This window comes from Colius striatus, chromosome 6 (genome assembly GCF_028858725.1).
Source record: "Colius striatus isolate bColStr4 chromosome 6, bColStr4.1.hap1, whole genome shotgun sequence".
Taxonomy (NCBI): Eukaryota; Metazoa; Chordata; class Aves; order Coliiformes; family Coliidae; genus Colius; species Colius striatus.
Window position 1 is genome coordinate 2,821,626 of NC_084764.1, and position 21,477 is coordinate 2,843,102.

The following is a 21,477-nucleotide window of genomic DNA, read 5'->3' on the forward strand; positions in this document are numbered from 1 at the left end:
TTGAAGGATTTAAAGGTACACCAACACTGACTTCTCAAACCATGATTCTGAATGGCCAAAGTATTTCAGAACTCTAATACTTTTTTTCCACAAGTGATAATATTTTCACAGCATCATAGAATGGTAGGGGTAGGAAGGGACCTTTAGAGATGTGGTTTTCATTTCAAATGACAATTATTCTTGACAATATTTCCAAAGGCAATGAAACACAAAGATTCCTATCCTGGATGTTCTCTGAAGGACCCACAAATATTTAATACTTGATAGTAAAGAAAAAAAAAAAAAAAGAGATCATCTTAGAAGGGAAAACAAAAAGCTAACAACAAAATCTAGAGCAAAAAAGGTAAGAAGACACCAATCCAGAATAAACTACAGCTGGGCATAGGTTTTGCAGCAATTTAACATTGTTCTTTTTCTTTTCATGACATCCTCTTTCAAAGAAAATGCTCATTATAGCAAAATATTTCAAAGCTGAAAGAGCTCCTCTTCCCCTTTCAATAACCATTTAGCAATAATCTGCAGAATATGGGGAATATTTAAGTAAACTATGACTAAATAGAGATGATAAGGATTATTTTAAAAGATACACCGACATTTCGTTCTTGGCAAATCCAGGCTACAGCTCTACCTTGCAATTTCTTCAACACAGCTACTTCCATTTTCAGCACTTGCTTTGGCTGCTGAGCTGATTCGACCTTGAGTGCAACATTTTCCCGAGTAAGCAAGTCCAGTGCATCGTAAATTTCTCCAAATCCTCCACCTCCTATTTTCCTCAACTATATTGGGGAAAAAAGAGAAAGATTTCAAAATGAGGGGAGGAGAAAGGAAACAAACCCATCAATACTTGCTTGTATTGTCTGCTATACTGCAAACACTGATTTTTAACACAACATAAACATATCCTTCAGTACATAAAAGAGCTACTGAATAATGTACAAAGGTATGGTTAAGCACAATTTGGAAGAGAATCCTAGGAAAACAAGTTAATACACCCGATCTCCATTTGCTCTAAAGTTCTTATATTTAATACAACAGAAAAGTGCACCCGCATTCTCAGCATGAATCTGAACAAAGTCAGCAAGCTGAATAAAGTCACTCCTCAAATGATCAATTACTACCCAGCCACTTTTACATACAGAAGCACAGAGACACTTTTTAAATGTTATTAACATGGGGTTTTTTTCAGAAATATACCCACTGAATACTAAAGGTATAAAATTCTTGGACTTACTGAAAAGAGACAGCATCTTGTATTGCATGTAGTGACTTACATATAACAGCTAAATCATAAATGATAAGAAAGGGCTAAGGCTATCTTTGCATATATGTATATTAAATGACATATTCAGTGTTATTCACATTTATTTATGGTTCACAGAATCACAGAATCTTAAGGGCTGGAGAGATCATCCAGTGCAACTCCCCTGCCAGAGCAGGACCACCTAGAGTAGGGCACACAGGAACTCATCCAGCTGGGTTTGGAATGTCTCAGAGAAGGAGACTCCACAGCCCATCTGGGCAGCCCCTGCCAGTGCTCCCTCATCTCAACAGTGAATAAGTTTTTCCTTATATTTCTTTGGAACCTCTTCTGTTCCAGCTTGTATGTTCCTATGCGACCTGATCTAGGTGAACCTGCTTCTGCAGGGGGGTTGGACTGGATGATCTCTAAAGGTCCCTTCCAACACCTACCACTCTATGATTCTATGAATATATGAATACATATTGATTACATCCATGAATGTATAGTCATGAATATAATTCCTATTAACTGATTTCCCAAAAAAAATGTCACCACTGAAAGTTTCATCTCTGTTAGGAAGAGGTAAAGGAACGTTCCTGGCATACTAATTATTCTGTACTACATTCACAGTAAATATTAATAGTTGTGTTTTCACTCTTCTTTAAATGTCCACAGGGATCAGACTTGCCTGGTTTTCATTATCAGAAATGGCAATGTTATACCATGTAATGCTTTCATACAGTGATTACTCCTCTACATACCATTTTAAAGCTGATAAAAGGAGAAAAGGAGATAAAGCTGATAAAAGAGAAAAGGAGACAAAAATAATTTGCCCTAAGAAACACAAACTATTGTATCTATATTATATTTTGCCTTGAAAGAACTGACATGATTTTCTACATGTCATGTGAAAACTTACAGTTGCCAAGGTTACATGACTACACTGTATTAAATGTCATCTAAATGTTCCAGGGATCTAAGAGACCAGCAACATGCTGATCTGGCTTCAGATTCTGAACATAAATCCAATGTCTCTTAATCCAGACAATCAGACATCTGACTGAGAAGGAAAACCAATTTTTAAAATAGCCTGGGCCTCTAAGAATAAGGAAGAAGGTAAGAGATAAAATGCTCATTGTTTACTTGCATTTTTCAAGTCACATCAGATGAAATGTGTGTTCTGTATGATTACAACAACACTCGGTATTTCATCATGCACTTTCTTTCCTGATGATCTTTGACCTTCCCAAGCAACTGCTATTTCCATGTTCTTAATGTGAGGACAATATGGTCTGAGACACGTAGCATTACCTACACTAATCACTTCAGGCCAATATATTGCCAGTTGTAAAAAGGTGCGGAGGACAGACAGCACACCACATTTTCAGACTAAAGAACTAACCCACCTAAGTATCTGCCTCTACTGCAACACCCATTGACTGCAAACTCACATGTTCATTTCTTTGTAGCTGTACTATCAACACAGGCTTAAGCCTGTTACTCTTTAACCTACACACTTCAAGGGCTTAAGTTGAAGTACAGAGTATCAGGAACCCTGAGTAAGAAATTTGTGTCTCCAGACATTACTTGTTTAAGGTAGCACTCAGGTAAGGATCTAGGGTTAACTATGAAACAATGACAGGCCATGAGAAAAAGAAACCTTTCTATTCCTATAAAACACATTTTATAACTTTGTTATATTCAGAAGTAGAGTGTTAGTCCTTACAGAAAGGGAAGAGATCTGTCACCTAAATATTGAGGAAAAAATAGAAACCTTGAACAGGATTATGCATATGGGAGGAGGAGGGTGTCCAAAAAAAAGTATGTGTGTAAATATGTATATATCTCAAAGATGTAGTTTTGTGACTACTTTGGCCATTTTAAGTCTGCACTTCTCTGTCCCACCTCTTAGTCTGGTAATGCCATCACCTTGCCTGAGCTTGGAGCTATTGACAGGACTCCAACAGCTAAATGTAAACACTGATCTAACCGAAGTTTTCAGCACAAGCACATAAATTTTCAGCTTAGTACAAACACAGAGTGAGAATTCAGGAGACAGTGAAAAAGGTGAGAGGAGAAAAGGGAAGAGGTGAAACAGCCAGCCTCACCCCTATATAAACTTATTGCAGTACTCTACTGCTTCAAGACCACTAACAGAAAACTTCAGTCCTTTACAACCTGACAACACAGTACTAATTCTTTTGATATATAAGTGTAAAGCACTAAGCAATTCCTAAAATTTGAATGTTATTTTCTTCCACAGGCAGATTATCTTTTGAAACCCTAAATTCCCAATGAAACCTTTAATGCCATCAACTGATCCTTACTGTTTGCTACAGACATTAAGAAATTGAAGAGTTACCCACCAACAATATTTGCCACTCGTCTACTTGTAACACTCCATGTGGAAAACATACAAGTTAAAATGTATGATCACATGAAATGAACAACAGCCTAATCCCATTTTTTTTCCAAAAGACACCAATCTGATTATCATTCTTCATTACATAGGAAAGAAAATAAATCTAAGGAAAACAGGATTACTCTTGCACATATAGCTGAGTAGTGTTTTGCATAGTGATATGTTAGTATATTGTTATCTATTTATAATGTCATTTTATTCTATTTGATCTCATTCAAGATTTTGCTTTCAATTTTTACTTCACTGAGATGCAATATAAGAAGGTATTCTACAAACACACTCCCAAGAGAGCCAGTTAGGTTGTATTTACATAAAAGGAAATACAGAGGTATCCTACACAATGCTAGTAGCGGTTTCCTGCATTTTTAGATGAAGGATAGCACACAGAGTTGAAATTATTTTCTCTACATGAATTTGAAATGAATGATGAATCTGTATCTTCTACATTCAGTCTCAGTTTTAAATAACATACTGAAATATGGGAGTAATATAAATCAAAGATGGTGCAAAAAAGTGATTCACACCCTACCAAGCACACAAAAATTCCCAAAATGTTCTACTATAAAGTGGCTTTTTTTCTGTGCCTTTTTTTTTCATCTCAAAAACAAATCCACAAGAAGAAAAAAAATCTGAAGTGATCATGGGAATGGAGAAGGAACTAGGAGAACTCAGTCTGTTTATTCCAGCAAAAATAATTTCAAATAGATACTATTTCCCTCTGGATGTAAATCAAGGATATGAGCACCAAAAGGGAACAGAGCTATTTATGGTAAAGCCAACACTGGCGCACAATCAAATGGATATAAATCAGCCAGGAAGAAATCTATGCTACAAAATGTAACAAACCAAAAAACATTTCTAATTAGAAGAGCAGCAAGGTCCTGAAAGACCTTCCTACAAGAGGTATCAAATCACACAGTCTGACTAGTTTTAAGAGGATGTCTGACTGGATTCTGAAACAGGCTGACACAATCGCTGAGAGGATTCAATATTCTAACAGAACTCTTCCAGTTGTCCTCTGAACGGGCACTAAGTCTCGATTTAAAAGCTTTCCTAGGTCCTCACCAGAAAAATAAAGCCCACCTTACGTCTGTATAACTTCTTTTTAAGGTTGGTTAATAGAAACAAGTGGGTTTAGATTCCTTTTACCATATAACATAAGTAGTAAACAACACATCTCACAGGAACTTTGATGCAGATTTCAAAGCACAAACGACTTCTCTTTAAAAACATGTTTTAAAGAAGAATTGCAGAAGGCACACTCACCACCTTCCATCTTTCTTTGACCAAGATTCCCACACTGAGGATGTCAGGCTGTTCCCCTCCTCCACTCATTGCAACCTCCTGAGCGATGGAGCTGCTATGCAAAATCTATGTCAGTAGAAACCATCCAGATCCCAGGTGTGGCTTCCATTTAACCAGGGACTGCAGAAAAGGAGCAGAACGGGAGATCTCAATCATTAAGAGTCACATGAAATACAGAAGAAGTTGTGTTTCTCCCTTAGCACTTTGTTTCTGCACCTCAGAGTGACTGCCATTGGAATTCTAGACAACTTTCAGTACACGAAGAAATTCAAGGATATTGGTTCTTTATTTTTTAACCTGCTCTCTCTCCCAGAAGAGTACTAATGAGTATAAACATTTTCAGTTACATACTACAGACAGTTTCAAATTGCTGTAAGTCATAATAACATTTAGTTTTAATAACAACTTTTAATTAATAATTTACTAAATCATTTTAATGAATTGTAATACATAATAATAAGCTTAGAGTAATAGTAACAAAAAATTACAACGTGAAAAATAGACACTTAAATTCAATTGTAACAAGTTATTGCACTGCAATACAGAATATTCCACATTTCATGATGTGCTTCACATAGGTAGAATTATGATTAAATACGTCTAAAGTACAATTTTGTTGGTTTATGTCAAAGTACAAATAGCTGAAGGGGGAAAAAAATCCTCATTGGATAATTCTATCAGCTTAATTTTTTAAATTTCAATTGTAACTTCTCCATTCTTCAAATTTAAAGATTTAAATCGACTCCAAACAAAACAGACCTCTCTGAAGAAAAATTAGATCTTCAGATAATCCAGATTAAATTTATACCAAATTAGAGTGGATTACATCCCTGCAAGAGAGTATTCATTCAGAGTATGTAACCTGAATTGGTTTAACTCAAAGAGATAAAGGGAAACCAAATTAAGGTCGTGTTTTCTGAGTAACAATGTCCCCCCTGCAATTTACTCAAGTTGAACTAAACCACTTTAAATCTCCCCTGCGAATAAGGTCAAAATTCTAAAGAAAATTATAATCACACAGAATCTCAAGGGCTGGAAGGGATCTCAAAAGATCACCCAGACCAATCCCCCTGCCAGAGCAGCACTACCTAGAGTAGGTCACACAGGAACTCATCCAGCTGGGTCATTTATGTGAACATCCTCAACATTACTAACCATTGACAAAAATTACTGGCCTCTCTAACAGAATTATCATAACGCAGTCAGGAACTAAGTCAATGAGAAAATTAACTGGCACTAATAAAGGGGAAAAAAGTTGTTTCCAAAATTACATCCTCACAGTGTGTACAGTGATCTTTCCATTTGCTCAAATCTTTGCATCCCCTTTCACTATCCCTCAGCTACATCAAAGTAGGTGGTGGTCTTCAATGAGCAATATGTTTACTCCTATATTTGGACTTTGAGGGTTGTTTTTTTTCCTGACACCTGCTTAAAAGAAAGTAATGGAGAAAGTATTCATCTCAATGGAGCAAATCTAAAATTGGCAAGTATGACTTTTGCTAAAGCTTTCAAACATGAGCAAAATTCATCACCTGTAGGAAAAGCAGACACTTTACTAAAGCAAAGACATGACTTCAGTGGCTTTCTGTAAATACTGCTGTCAACCTTCATCTGTTACCTGGTTTGATACTTTTTCCTTTTTAAATACATTTCAAGCTACAATTTAAAGTCACAGCTCTGTGAAACATTTCTGAGAGCTGTTCATTCATGGATATTTGAGCACCAGAACACAACATCACAATACATAAGTTCACAGAACCATCCCATACTTTAAGAATTACCAGAGAAGTACCCTATTACTGTAGATAACATCTGCATGGCCAATGCACAAAATCATAATTTGTACACAATTCCTCAATCTTGCTCCAATACACTAATTCCCTGTTAAATCTCTTGTCATCCTATATCATTACAAAGCAATAAGATCTATTCTGTACCATTAGTTGTTGGTATTCAAAGCACCAAAAACCCAGGATCCATTACACTGTCTTGCAAGGGAGGCAAAAGTTCTCTCCTGAGCCCCTGAAGGTAAGACGCCAAACACCTCCTAAAACTCCATTAGCACTTGCAGTTGATTCATTAACTTGAAAAATGCAGGTTTTACAAACACACTGAAGTTAATTTGAAGAATCTTGTTTTCTTCAAGGCATCAAATAAAATAGCAGGAGGATCCAGTCACATATTTCAAAGCCAGAAAGCTTGAAATGAGCCCAAACTTTTACACGATGAGAGCTTATAATGTGAATTAGCACATGTTGACAGGGAATAGTCCAAATGGTGAAGAGTCTCCCATCTTCACAGGTAACATGTTCCAGCACATCCCTCCCTCACAGTAACCATGACTTGCTTGGTTTCAAGGTTTCATCTGTCTATTTTTAGTTGCTTATCACAGGACATGATTACAGATTGGGAAAACAAATTCCATTCCCAGTAATTTCACTCATTTCAGCATCTAAACACATTTATTTTACCTTCCCTAAATTTATAAACAAAGCCTTAAGCCTTCCTTCTTATCCCACAGGTTTTTACGTGGTCTTGAGAATCATCACTCAGCGTGTCAATGAGAATGCTAAATTTAATAACTTGACCTAAATTTCCAACTGTACAGGTTGTGAAGAAGATCTTCTAGAAAAGCCCAACGTATAACCAATGCCATTTTACATCTTCCTGTTTCAAGATCTCAGGTGCCAAAATACTCAACACCACTTGCAGACTTCCAGGTGTAAAAAGCTCCCAACTGTCTTGCGTGTTATTGCCAAAGTGTCTAGGTTTCCTTCTGGCAACTTCTGCACTTACTGCTATGTTGTTATTACAAAAGTGATGATATTTTCTTAGTTTGAAGAGAGAGTTAAAAATGCAACATTTCATTTCAAGATAACCATCTTATTTTAAACCCACATATTTCTATCTACAATGTTATTTTCCGTGTGCAATACAATTCAGCACCAAAATGTTACAAACCAACAGGGCAAAGTTTATGGAAGGATTATCTTATCTTTTACTAAACCAACTGATACAAGTGGCAAAACTCCACAAGTTTTAGGGACAGAAACTCCTCTTCAAGTACAAAATAGAATGAATAAGTTTACAATTAAATTGAACTTGAAAGCAATTGTACAGAAGTAAACTTCATTATGCTTCTTGAGTAGATCAGCTGAGGTAAACAGTACTTGATACCTCACCATAAAGAAAGGGCAGCACCTGGGTATGTGTCTAACAGAGAGAACCTATAGGTTGTGGTTCTTATGAGAAATACAGCCTGTAATTCATTACCCACAGAAAACCAGAATTTTTTAGTCAGGGAGAACTAGAATGAGTCAAAACAAAAAACACCTCTATGTAATCCATATTTTTGCCATGGTATTTTTCAGATGAATGAGTTAATTTCATAACTGATCTCCCATACAATAGCATAAAAACTTAGAAAAAGAGAAAAATATGTTCACTGTGGAGGACAGGGAAAGGCTGGACTACTGTGGTGCTTTCAACTCAAACCAATTTATTGAACTACTACCTGCCTTTAATACTAGTGTGAAAACCTAACCCTTTGGAGAAGTTAACTTCATTTCAAATCACAGAATCTTAAGGGCTGGAAGGGACCCCAAAAGCTCATCCAGTGCAACCCCCCTGCCAGAGCAGGACCACCTAGAGTAGGGCACACAGGAACCCATCCAGGTGGGTTTGAATGTCTCCAAAGAAGGAGACTCCACAGCCCATCTGGGCAGCCCCTTCCAGTGCTCCCTCACCTCAACAGGGAAGAAGTTTTCCCCTGTGTTTCTTTGGAACCTCTTATGTCCCAGCTTCTACTCATTGCCCCTTGTCCTATCACTGGCCATCACTGAGAACAGCCTGGCTCCATCCTCCTCAAACCCACCCCTTATGTATTTGTAAACATGAAGGAGGTCACCCTTCAGTCTCCTCCAAGCTGCAGAGCCCCAGCTCCCTCAGCCTTTCATCACAAGGGAGATGCTTTATTCTCATTTTTTTCCCATTTTTTGCAGTGAGTTCCAAACCAAAAGAGGCTTGTGTGAAAACTTAGTAATTACTTCAAAATCAAATTTAAAACCCTAAAAGTGTAATTTGTTTTAAAAAAACAAAGCTGTATTTCTGTCTTAGATTCACTACAAATATTGTGGTACTTAAAACAAACCTAAATTGAACTAGAAGCAGAATTTGTTTCACCTGCCACAAAAGTCTCCTTTAAAGAAACTAATTCTCTGATCACTTGCACGAAGTGAAAAATCCTTAAACACTCAAATGCAAAGTCAGTTCTGCAATCATCTGAATTATACAGCATTGCAATCATTATTTTTCAAGGTCCTCATAAAATTTTCATTGCAGAAGAGTGAAGTGATAAGTCAAGTGTGGTTTTGAACACTGATACAAAGACAGCTCGAAGTCAAACAATTAAGATATTTTAAATAGTGACACAGTTATATAACAGCAAGTTATTTATAGTCTGGGTTTATCAGCAAAATAAAAATACTTGTTTCCAGTCATTTGAAATAGTCTGATATCTTCTATTAACATTACTATCAATATCACTAACTTTATATACCAGAGAATAACATAAACTGCTCCTCCAAGACACTCCAAATTATTGCACTTTCTATTAGTGCTATCTGTTTCTAATATTCCATAAATTAAGGAGGCAAGAAGGTTTACAATAAACTACTCTGTAGAATTTCTTCCAAATTCTAGGTGACTTTTGGCAGTAGATATACAATAGAGCAGATACACAAATAGAGCTGCTAGGGACTGTACAAGAATGATGCAAGGGCATACATACAATTAATTGCTATTAATTTCTCAATCAAGGAAAGTTCAGGGTAAACACTGAATGTAAACGGGAAAAACACTTCAGTTTTTGGGGAAAGAAAAATTGGCAGAGCAACTTTAGTGAGATGATCAGACAGATGACATGCAAAGAGCAAAATACTCTCTGCACTGAGAGCATTCTAACAATCAGCAAGGTTACCAGGGGCAGACAAGCTGCCCAGCTGGCAGATCACAAGACTATACTCACTGTACTGTGCCCAGGCTGCAGCACCATGCATGAAGCAACCTGACCCTCACTAACAAAAGCTAAAAACTCCCTTGGTACGTCAGTCGATAAAGCACATCACAAAAGCAGGGTAAGTGAGGCCTGGCAGTTCCCTAAGCAGAACGGGAGAAAAAATAGAGGAATAATCTTTTTTTAATCTGTAATGTCTAACCTCTTAGCACCCTTATCTTAAGAGCACACAACTCTAAATCTGCAGCAGTACTGTGATAAAAGAGAGGGCACTAGCTGTGCACACATAGGTATTCCATCTCCTTAAATACCTGAAGACAGCAGCTCTCTGCCAATGTGTGAAATGAGGTCAGTAACTGCTACATCAAGCAAGATGACTCTATAAGCCCTCATCTGACAGGAGGATGGAATCTGAGTGAGTCCACATGGTACAGGTCTACCAAACTCTGACAGGCTTTGGCCTCCTCAATGAGGGAAATGCTCAGCCATCCTGCCACATGATGCAGGCATCCCTGAAAGAGTTAAGGGGGAAAGACGAGACACCACATTCCAGTTTATGCAGACACCTCAATATATTCAAAGAGGATTGTACTTTCCAGCAGTAGGTCAGGAGCACCAGAGGAGTCAGGCACAAAGAGAAAATGAAAAAATCAGATACCCTGTGCTGACACTCATGCCAAGACCAACTCAGCACTGATGTGAACATCCCTGGCACCAGCAGGCAGGAGGCAGCCACATTAAGTGGGCCCTTCTGAACTGCCAATCACATGACAAGTGGGAAATGGCTTGGTGCTTGGCTGGAGGAAGCGAATGTTAAGGCAGCTAAAAAAACCATACAACAAGCTACTGCTAGGAGAACAATGCAAGTTGGTACTTTATCTTCAGTTTGAGCTGGCTTCAGCAGGGGTCCCTACAGTGCCATGGAGTCTCTCTTGTTCATAGGACATTCCACAAAGACCACATAGCCTCAACAAGTAATGAATCTAGAAGCACAATCTGAAAGAACAAAGGAGATGAGTAGCCCGTCTAGGACTGCTGGTAAGTTTGCCCTGAGAACTTCCAAGGTACAAGGGTTAGAGTCAACAACATGACTTGGCTAGAGCATGCACTTGCTTTGTAGCCATGGCTGAAGGCAGCTGCAAGCGACTGACTGAAACTTGTGCTCCTAATTGGAGGTCCTGCAAGGTTTTAAATGGGAGACAGGTATTAAAAACTCAAATGGAACTTTGGTAAAGGCATTTAAAGTTGGGAAAAATCCAAAAATACCAACTTAATTTGCAGCATTAAAAAAATAGGTTAGAGAGTAGAAAAGGAGATAGCACAGAGAGCTAATCACAAGAGCAGACAGTCTGCATTAGATCAAAGATCCACCTAGCCCAAGCTCCTGTCTCTGACTACTGCCAGCAGCAGACATCTAGGGAAGACTACAAGGACATAGAAAGCATATAAACACGCTTTCCCAGAATATTTTTTGAGGATACAGTGAGCTGAGACATGGAACACATTCTGAGCCAAAGATGGTATTTAAGATTTTTCATCTCCGAGTTAATCAGATCTTTTCTGAACTCCTGAAAGCTTTTAGCATCCCTAACACTCTACTTACTGCAAATAAATTGTAACTCAATTCCATGCTGTGGGAAGAAGCACATCTTTGTTTCCAAGCTGCATTCTGCTAGTTACATTTGAGGTTCACTAACCCATGTACCGGAAGGTATAGTTTATAGCTGCTCCCTGTTCACCTCCTAGTCCTACACAGAGAATATATTGCTAGCATATGCTCCCTCATTTACTCCTTCACCTGTTAGTCTTCAAGTAATTCTGATCACCATCTGTGTGCTTTTTCCAGTTCTACAGAGATGTGGAGACCAACCCTGACCTGCTATTTTCAGAGAACCTAAGCTTAGCCCTGTGGAGACTTCAAAATACTTTTTCCCTACATACCTAGGGATATTTGACAGATGTCTACAAAATCATTAAGGGTGTGAAGAGGTTGGTTAGGATTCAACTACTCACGATCTCATTCACTAAAGGAACTAAAAAATATCGAGAGGTCAAGCAAGAACCAGGCTCAGAACAAACATAGGAGTTCTTCATTAATTAGTAGCTGATCTGTGCAGCTTCTTGCCAATGGATACTGTGAACAATAAAGGTTTACAACAGCTCAAGGAGATACGAGACAGCTACATGGAAAAGGAAAATATCATGGGTTACAGAAAATACAAATGAAGCATATACGGCTCAGGAAGCCCTTAATAGGAAATGGAGAAGTACTAGAGAAAACTACCAGGTATATTTGCTCATTCTTTTACTTTTCCTTGGGCATCCACTTATAACTACAGTTGAACATAGACCTCTAGTCCCCTCTCAAATTTTACATTCATACATTGTGTTAGGGAAGATGGAGAGAGGGCAGAAATTTGCTCCTTGCAATACTACAAATTCAAATCCTCTGAACTGATGAGCTGTGATTTGAATTCGATTCTTTCTGCATAACCTTTGGTCAGTTACTTTAAAGAAGCTCCAAGTCTAAATTTGTGGGCTGACTAGCTGTTTTGGAAATAACAATAGAAAGCAAACCACTTGAACTCAGGTAAATGTTTTTTGTCTGGCACTTCTGTGAGGCTGTTGTTTAAAAAAATAAAAACTATAAACCCTTTATGCAAAAAAACACCCAGGAGCTCCAAATACAATTTTTTCCGTTATTTCAAGTTCTATATTCAACATGCTGTCCCATGTGCAAAAGCCATTTGGATGCTGGGTTTAGTCTCTAGTCTCAGTGTCTCTGTCTGTAATACTCTTCCCATCAATTGACATTATTTCCTATTCCCTCCAGCACCAGGCTTCTCATTCAAATACACTTTTTCCCATTGAAAACTAATACTAATCACTAACATTGTAAGCTTGAATTCTACCTCTAATAAAGGTGCATCAAGCCGCTCTGCGAGCAGCAATGAAATTATGATGATTTAATAACTTGCAGCTACAGAACAGTCCTGCTACTTGCAATGATCTTCCATATTTGCTCATATTTTTTTCACATATGATTGAAGTGGAATACTCCTTTTTAAATGTGGTATCATTACACAGCACAAGCCTGTGATCCTGTCAACCAGTATGATTAGAAACTTACGCCTCAGCTGACACACCAAAATCTCTTACAAGAAGCATTTTTTAAAACATGGAATAATAACCCTTTTAAAAATGAATTTCTGTGTATCTTTTACTAAATGTTAACTTACATTAAAAAGATGAAAGGAAACATGGCTTGGAGCAGTCACACTGTAGTGTGGGATTTGAAGCAGTTTTAACTACAGCAGAGATTCATAGCCTATTAAACACATCTCAGTTTTGGTGACAATTCATTAATGTTCATTATGTTTTAATGGTTATAACCACATTTATATTCTTTCCCTAAATATTGAGTAGTTTCTTATAATACTGATTTTGCTAAAATCTCCTGTGGTTATGTAAAGTTTTAAATTATACCTACTGCTTTAGAAAAAGAAAAGGCTGTTCACAGAATATGTTATTACAGCAAAAGACTTTAAAACATTAAAATATACAGTGTTATCAAAAGCACTTAATATCATACAGTCATAATCAAATGATATCACAGCTAAGTACTGCTATTTGAACAATAACAGCTCTTTCAATTAATTTAATAACCAGAATGGTTTAGAAAGTACTTCTAAAGTTTTTTTCCCTATTTATGTTGCATTTGCAATTTATGCCACATGGCAGAGTGGCTCTGATTTAAATGTTGGCAGCAGACATGTAGAACGCTTTTTTAAAGCTTTTCTAAAACTGCAGATTCATTTCAGAAAACAGACTGGTATTACTACAAATCCATAAAAGAAACCAAAGCTGGTGTAGGTATTCAGAGTCGGATCTTTAACAACAATTCACAGATGCATTTGTATTCACTGACGGTGAGGTACGGCAGTGCTGCAGTTTGAATACAAAGAAAACTGCCATGTAAAAATTGGTTGGCACTTCTGCCAGAAATAAAACACAACTGATTTTTATATAGGTGATAGGACAAAAAATTTAGGCTTCTAGAGGTCTCTGCATCAAAATAAGCAAGGGTAAAAGCAGCCACAACAACCAGGTTAGTTCAGGTTTTATTCCTATAAATCTGCTACCACTTGATACGCTATTCACACTTGAACATATTCACACTTCAGCATTCTTTCCACTTTTCTAAATGGTTTTGGCTGGATACTCCTCAACATCATTACATAAGAGATCTTTGAATGTTAGCTAAATGCTAATCTTCACTAGTTTTCACCAAGGAAACACATTAGAGAGGCAAATCTTTATTTAATGCAACACCATGCAGGCTTTTTCTGTTCAATTCTTGCCACTGGACTGAGACTTTTTGCTTTCCTCATTACATTCATCACATATACACCCATTTTCTTGTCTGGCACTACCTGCATACAAGAAAGAATGATATAAAAATTTCTGCATCATTTGCTAGAGAAGTGATCACACACTTTTGCTGACACAGAACTTCCTCTCCCGAGAGGACTAGGCTTTTACCACATTATTAAATATTTAAAACCCTAGAAGAACCTACAGTGTAGGAAAAAAACAACAGGGTGGAGATATGCTTTTTAATCCATTTCTTGGTCATCATCAGTTGTCAAGTCTGACAAAAGGAGAATCTGTTCCTGGAAAGCTTGTTGAGCTGACATAGCTGATGATGGTAACAGCAAGGAAAGAAATTCACTGTGATGCACAGCTATTGCTAAAGTTTCACTCTCTAGTGAAACATTACAGAAGCACATCAGAAAAGTTCACTTTATCTCTTTCTAAGGGATGATATACCTACACATGGTGTAGTTTGGACGACAAGGAATTTGCTTCTGATGATGAGGTTAGCATGACTGAGGCTGTTCAAAAGCCACATGCTGTGGTTCTGGGAGAACTTTTGCGGTACAATTTCGTTCCGGTTAAGTGGCGATTGTGTAAGTCCCAGAAAATCCTGACAACGAGACGCCTCAGTCAGCGGCAGACCTTTTTGTGACGGAGGAACGGTCTCTGTGCCGGGTACGGGCGGCCTCGGGAAGCGCGAGCGGTCTGTCCGAGGCTCAGTACCCTGGACAGCGCCGGGCGGCGCCGGGGAGACCTGCATGGCCATGGCGCGTCTCCCGTCGCAGCCACCGATGTTGGATGCTACCCAGGTGGAGGGGGAGAGAAGAACGTGTTCGAGTACATTTTATTTCAAATAAGGAGGTTTCCGATTTAGCACTGCTGATTCCAACAGATCCCTGAAACACAGAGAACTCCAGGAGGCAGCTAATGTTTGGAAAGGATAAACAACATGACTTTGGTAACTATGGGCCATTGCCTTGATATCAATTCCAGACAAAATACAGGACTTGAGTGTTAAAGCATTAAAAGAAAACAGTATAATTACTACCATTCAGGTAAGTTCCCCTTCTGGTCAACTAACTTTTCACAGTGACATTACAAGTTTAGCCTATAATGATAACAGCAATTACAGCACTTAATCTGCAGCAAGACATCTGAGTTTGTACCACACAACAGTCTGTTTCTAAGAAACCAAAATGGTTGAAAATCAATAGACTGCATATTAAATAACGGGTCCCAAAATGTAACTCTAAGTTGACTGAGCTACTATTTCTCTGATTAGTCCCATAACTTGATAATCCATGACTTGATAATATTTTTTACTAGAAAAAAAGACAAAATACAGCAGTTTGCAGTTGACATTGTGCTCAGGAAGTGGTACAGAACAAACAACATTAACTGTGTAATGGACTGCAATCAAACTACACATGTTTCAACTCAGATAAAAGATGACATTTTACATCAAGGACCAAAGAACAAATGGAAGTACTGACTACTGTGACACAGATAATCAGTCACGTCTGATAAATGCGTCTGCTGCAGCGCTAAAGCTATGACAACTGCAGATGAGTAGGCACATAAATACTATGAGAGATTGTAACACCTCTCTATCTGCTGGTTGTAGGATTGCTGCCAGAATGTTATATCCATCTCTGGTGTCTACATTTCAAGATTTTTTTAAAAGCCAAAAAAAGACACAGAAAAGCAATGTATTTCAATGCTGAGGAATATGTACTGAGTGTCAAAATCATGACCCTCAGTTCCTTCCAATTATCTAATTAAAACTGCTTCAAGATACCTTATAAGACTTATAAGATCATACAAGTAAAAGGCTGAACCTTTGTTACCTGCAAACATAAAACAATCTCCAAGATCTTTGATTGTAGTCAAAGATATTCTCCTGCGAACACTGTGAATTATTTCAATGGATTCTTCATTGCTGACACTTCTTCAAAGACAATGGAATGATTTTCTAAGTTGTACGCTCTTCTTCAACTACTGTTAGCACACAATTTAAAGAGGTGCTAGGGAAGCTGCTGTTACACCTGAAGTTAGCCTCCACAGCCACAGCAGTTTCCTTGGTCTTAAAGCAGTCAGGCTGAGACAAGTGATGAGGTCTTTATCTTTGAAAACACACATATACTGTATTTACTATATAAGTATATTTCATTATGAAAATGTAGCTATCCCAGGAAAATTTAGTATGCTGAGATTGTCCTGAGTCCACAAAAGTACTTTTCAACAGTCCAGGGATCAGTTGAACAAATAAAGCATGGCAAAATGGTCAGGTATAAGAATCAGTAAGATTATATGTTATAAATATGGGGATCAAAAGCCTCTAAAAACTTCTACGAATTTCTTACACACAAGGAGAGTGAAGAGTGCAAGTTCAGATTTTAACTACCTGACAAACAAATGCAAAACTCTTTATAAGAATACAATATCAAAGTTTCCAAAAAAACATTACAGCCATCCATTTAATCCTTACTTAAATAATCACACTCACTATCAAATGTCTCAGACTTAAAAGCTTGGGCTTTAAAAATCTCCCTGGTTGTACTGTTGAACTATAACCTGGCATGTCTGTGTAATGTGAATGTTTAAACACTTGATCTATACAAATAAAATGTCCAAACCTAGAAGTTCTACTTCAGATTGACTGAGTGCGGATTTGATTTTGTAGATATGGAAACAATAACATAACACCATAACAGCAAAAGTGTAATAACCCTAAAATAACACCAGTATTCTATAGGTTCTTGAATTTATTGATAAGAAACACAGTTCCACCAACACTGGATACCTACTTCTTTGACCCATATTCCAACTGAACTCCTTTCTTTTGTGTTACTTTTTTTAATATGCTGAAATATAATTTGGGACTTTTGTTTTTCAGCTATGCTGTTGTAAGAGTCTTGTGATGCTCAATAGATATGCTCCAGCCCAGGTTTGCCTGACAGTTATTAAGTATACTGATGGTAAGGGGCCAGGCTTCTCTGGAAGCTCCTGCCCTTGTTCAACCTCATAACACCTCAGGTTTAGGCCTGTCACTACACGTCGAGGTGCCGGAGCACGTCCAGAGATGGGCAATGAAGCTGAGGAAGAGGCTGAAGCACAAGTCTGATGGGGACCAGCTGAGGGAGATAGGAGTGTTTAGTCTGGAGAAGAGAAGGCCAAGGGGAGACATGAGCACTCTGCAACTACCTGAAAGGAGGCTGCAGTGAGGTGGGGTTCAGTCTCTTCTCCCAAGTAACAAGCTAGAGGACAAGAGGAAATGGGCTCAAGTTGTGCCAGAGAAGGTTTAGATTGGAGATCAGGAAGAACTTTTTCCCTGAGAAAGTTGTTAGATCCTGGCATAGGCTGAACAGGGAGATGGTAAAGTCCTCATCTCTGGAGATACTGAAAAGCCATGTAGATGAGGTGTTGAGGGGCATGGTTTAGTGGTAGGCTTGGCAGTGTGAGATTAGTGGTTGGACTTAATGATTTTAAAGGTCTATTCCAGTCAAACAATTCTATGATCTCTCTATGTTTCTCAACCCTCATGTGAGATTTTTTTTTTCCTCCACACAAGATCTTTTTCCCTTCACATGAGAAAAAGTCACACATAAGTTTATAACTTTTGCTAGGTCACACAGTTATCTCAGCAAAAAAAGGTCAATAGAGCCTTCTTAGAATCATTCTCTGCCAAGTTAGCAAGCTAAATCAGTGCAGCTCAGAGATCAATGAGCACTGGAAAAGACACAGGCAGAGGATATCATCTTCCACTTATAAACAGCAGCTGGCTCTTAGACCAGTACAACAATAATGTACTGTTTCATCTGCAGGAGATAACACGTGAAAAATATTATTATATGTATTTATATCTATAAATAAATGATGGCCAGCACCAGACAGTCAATGACAGAGCTTCTTTCCTGCAGGCATCTTTGTTACTGTGGGAGGCTCACAGTTTGCTCCTCAGTTTCAGCATCGGTTTCTTAGTTCTTGCCTAGTCAAGAAAAGAATTGACTAGGTTAGCTAGCACACTTCTCCTACAAGACTGATAAATGCTTTCCTCATACTGATCTATCTTGTGATTCTTTCATGGTTTTTCTCCATCAAGATGAATCACTCTATAGGTTTCCCCACTGCAAACACCATTTTGCTCAGAACTGTAAAACTGTAATTTCACCCAAATCACCATAATTATCACCATGAACTCTAGAACTTGACAAAACAGAGATAAACTTTACACAGAGAAAGAATCATGATCCAATACCAATTCCCCTCCTTCAGCTCTCAGAGTATGATATGTCAATTTGTCCTAGGCTGACTTGACTTAGGGAATTACACTTTGATTTTATAGGCTACTGGATACAGAAAATCGAAGCGTTACATATGAAAGCAGGGCATTCAGTGAAACTCAAGGACTACAACAGTCATTCCTCACCTAAAACAATTTCAATTAGCTGATAACATCCATTCTGGATCTATTTAATTTGAGATGCTGACAAATGGAAAGACAGGAAAACAATTCATTATTTCAAGTCAGTAAATAACTCAATGTAGCGTTATTTAAAACAAAATAACAATACAAATGCATTCCAAAAAGTCACCAGTTTGATGCTGAGAAGCAACACGCTCTATTTATAGATCACCCTCCTCTTTTTTTCTTTTTTATATTTCACTGTGAAGCTAAACAGACCTCCTTAATTTGCTCAGAAGTTGTACTGCTTACCAAGAGTGGCATTTGAAGCATTACTATAATAATAAACTTCACAGCTGCTGCAAGACTCATCCTGGTGATACACTGCACAGCAAAGTAATCTCATTCTTATTATACTGATGGAGAACATTCTACCAAGTAATTGTTGCTAAACCTCTCACAAAAAATATTAATACCCAAGAGACTGTGAGACAGAAGTGAAAAACAGTGAGAATTATCTGGGAAGGGAAAGAAGAACCTCTTTCAGAACCAATAAGCACAATCTCCAAGTGCTGAAAAGATACAAACTCTAAAAGCCAAGATCTTAAGTGTGGGTGAGCCCAGTGGAACCAATCCGTTATCCCAGGACACGATTTTTGTGTCACTTCAGTTGTGATAGAAGCACATCAAAAACACCATAAAATCATTTCTATTTAAACAGACCAGGAGGACACCAACCTCAATCATTTCAGTTTCTCATCATGTTAGCTCCAGATCCTAACTTGTCCCTGCAACAAGTAATAAATCTCTTTGCAATGTCCAGATATGAAAACCAGCTTCATGTTAAAAACACTTCACATGTTACACATCAGACAGCTTTGTACTGGAGAAATTTACTCTTCCCATCAATACCATCCTTGAGCTGGTTAACCTCATCCATGAAAACCCACGCAGTCCTCAACTCTTCCAACTACTCAGAAGCTTCTCCTGCACTCAGATCCAAGGCTAAGCAACATACACACATTTCTCCAAGCGGAGAGTTACCAGATGATGTTTCTCATCAGTACTAATAACCTAATTCTCAGTAACTGACCATTCTCTTCAGAGAAAAAGCAACAACATGAAATAGCATTTGAGCGATGTTTTTCATCCCAGAATTCTTCTCAGCCACGCAGTACAAGAATCACAGAAAAACATGGCTGAACATAATGAACACACTTTTTCATTCTCAGTAAGATAATTCTCATTAAAATACAGTTTTGTTCAAACTGCTAAAGACCTTCTCCGTTTCCTTTTCTTCTCTCCTCTCAAATCCAAGCTTTCCCTTCTCCCCCAAAAATTCCTCATGGTTTTCAATCGTTTTTCTCCCTTAACTGAAAAACAAGTTTGAAGAATAAGTTATTGAAAGCTATGACTTGCACAACGTCTCAAAAACAAGGCAAAGATACTCCAACAGACGAAGAGGTGAAGCAGCAAAAGGTCAGATTTTACTGTTTGAATTTTCCACTACTTAGGTGTCAAGATTAGCGACCCATGAACTAATATGGGGGGGAAAATGGACTATAAATTTCAATTGCCAAGAAAATGGCACCTCAATTTCATAAGCAGCTTTAAAAAACTATCCTAGTTACTGCATCCCCTCAAAAGCACACTACTTAACATCTAGCAGTGAGTGGGGAATAAAAAAGAAGAGAATCCTACTCTAAAATTTTAACAAATACAACAGAGTTGCAAAGGATAAGCAAAAGCTTGGATGGTATTTTCCTAAGAAGTCATTTTGAAAGAACATGTAAGACACAGTTACTAAATGTGATGGTACATACTATTTAATGTTAGTGGTAAAGAGAGGCAAGTTAACTTTTACTCTGCAGAGTGACATAGAATAAAGCCCAAGCACTAAAACATTCTATTAGTGCATGGAAAGCTAAAAAGATTGTCCTGTCCTGCTTAGCTGTACTCTCTTATCCAACTGAAATAAAAATCATTCCCTCTTCTTAAAGCTAACATGTTAAATTCCTGTTTCAGTAGCCTAGATACTAAACTGTTAAAAGAAAAAACAAACACAAGATTAACCACTTGAAGAAGTTCCTTTGACCCCAATCATAGACAAGAAACCAAACTGTTACTAAGTTTCATACACAGCATGATCTGTAGTTCTTGGGTTCCCTAATGTAACACTTTGCATTTAGTCAGCCTTGCCTGTTTTAACTCCTACCTATCTACACTGTAACAAGTGGCCCATAAGACTGATCAGCTACATTCAGGGTGCAACGCATGGCTCAGCAAGATCAATCAAATGAAGCTCGGGTTTCTCTGCCATGAGGAGAGTGCTTTGGCACTGAGGGGGGAAGGACAGCGGCTGATCCATGTACAACACATCCCTGTGAGACCACTCCAAATCCTGGTGTCTTGTGCTGAAGAGGCAGCTGTTTCTCCTCCTCTCTAGACAAACACAAAGGCTTTGTGTAACCCTTTCACAGAGCAGGAGAAAAGGACAACGTAACACAGAAGAATACACAGAAACTGTCAGTCTCCTGTTGTACAGCATCAATTCATTCCCACTAGATAAACAAGCCTTCACTAACACAGGACACACAGAGTACATTAATACACCATATTGTGCAGCTTCACGGGCCAGGCAAATGTTTAACCTTCTCCACACAGATATCTAGAACTGGTAGAAGCTGATTGTTTATAAATCCGCTTCAAAAAGG

General features: G+C 38.0%; 1 protein-coding gene across 2 annotated transcripts in view; it reads right to left on the minus strand.

Annotated features, from left to right (window-relative positions):
* The window catches only part of TTBK2 (tau tubulin kinase 2), an 82,721-nt gene that overhangs the window by 59,154 nt on the left and 2,090 nt on the right, over nt 1-21,477 (minus strand). For both annotated transcript variants that reach the window (XM_061997895.1, XM_061997894.1), the window contains exons 2-3: nt 4,929-5,087; nt 629-776 (exon numbers count right to left, since the gene is read on the minus strand). In XM_061997895.1, the coding sequence (XP_061853879.1) occupies nt 629-776; nt 4,929-4,997 (217 nt within the window). In that variant the 5' untranslated portion in view covers nt 4,998-5,087. The remainder of the gene's footprint in view (nt 1-628; nt 777-4,928; nt 5,088-21,477) is intronic.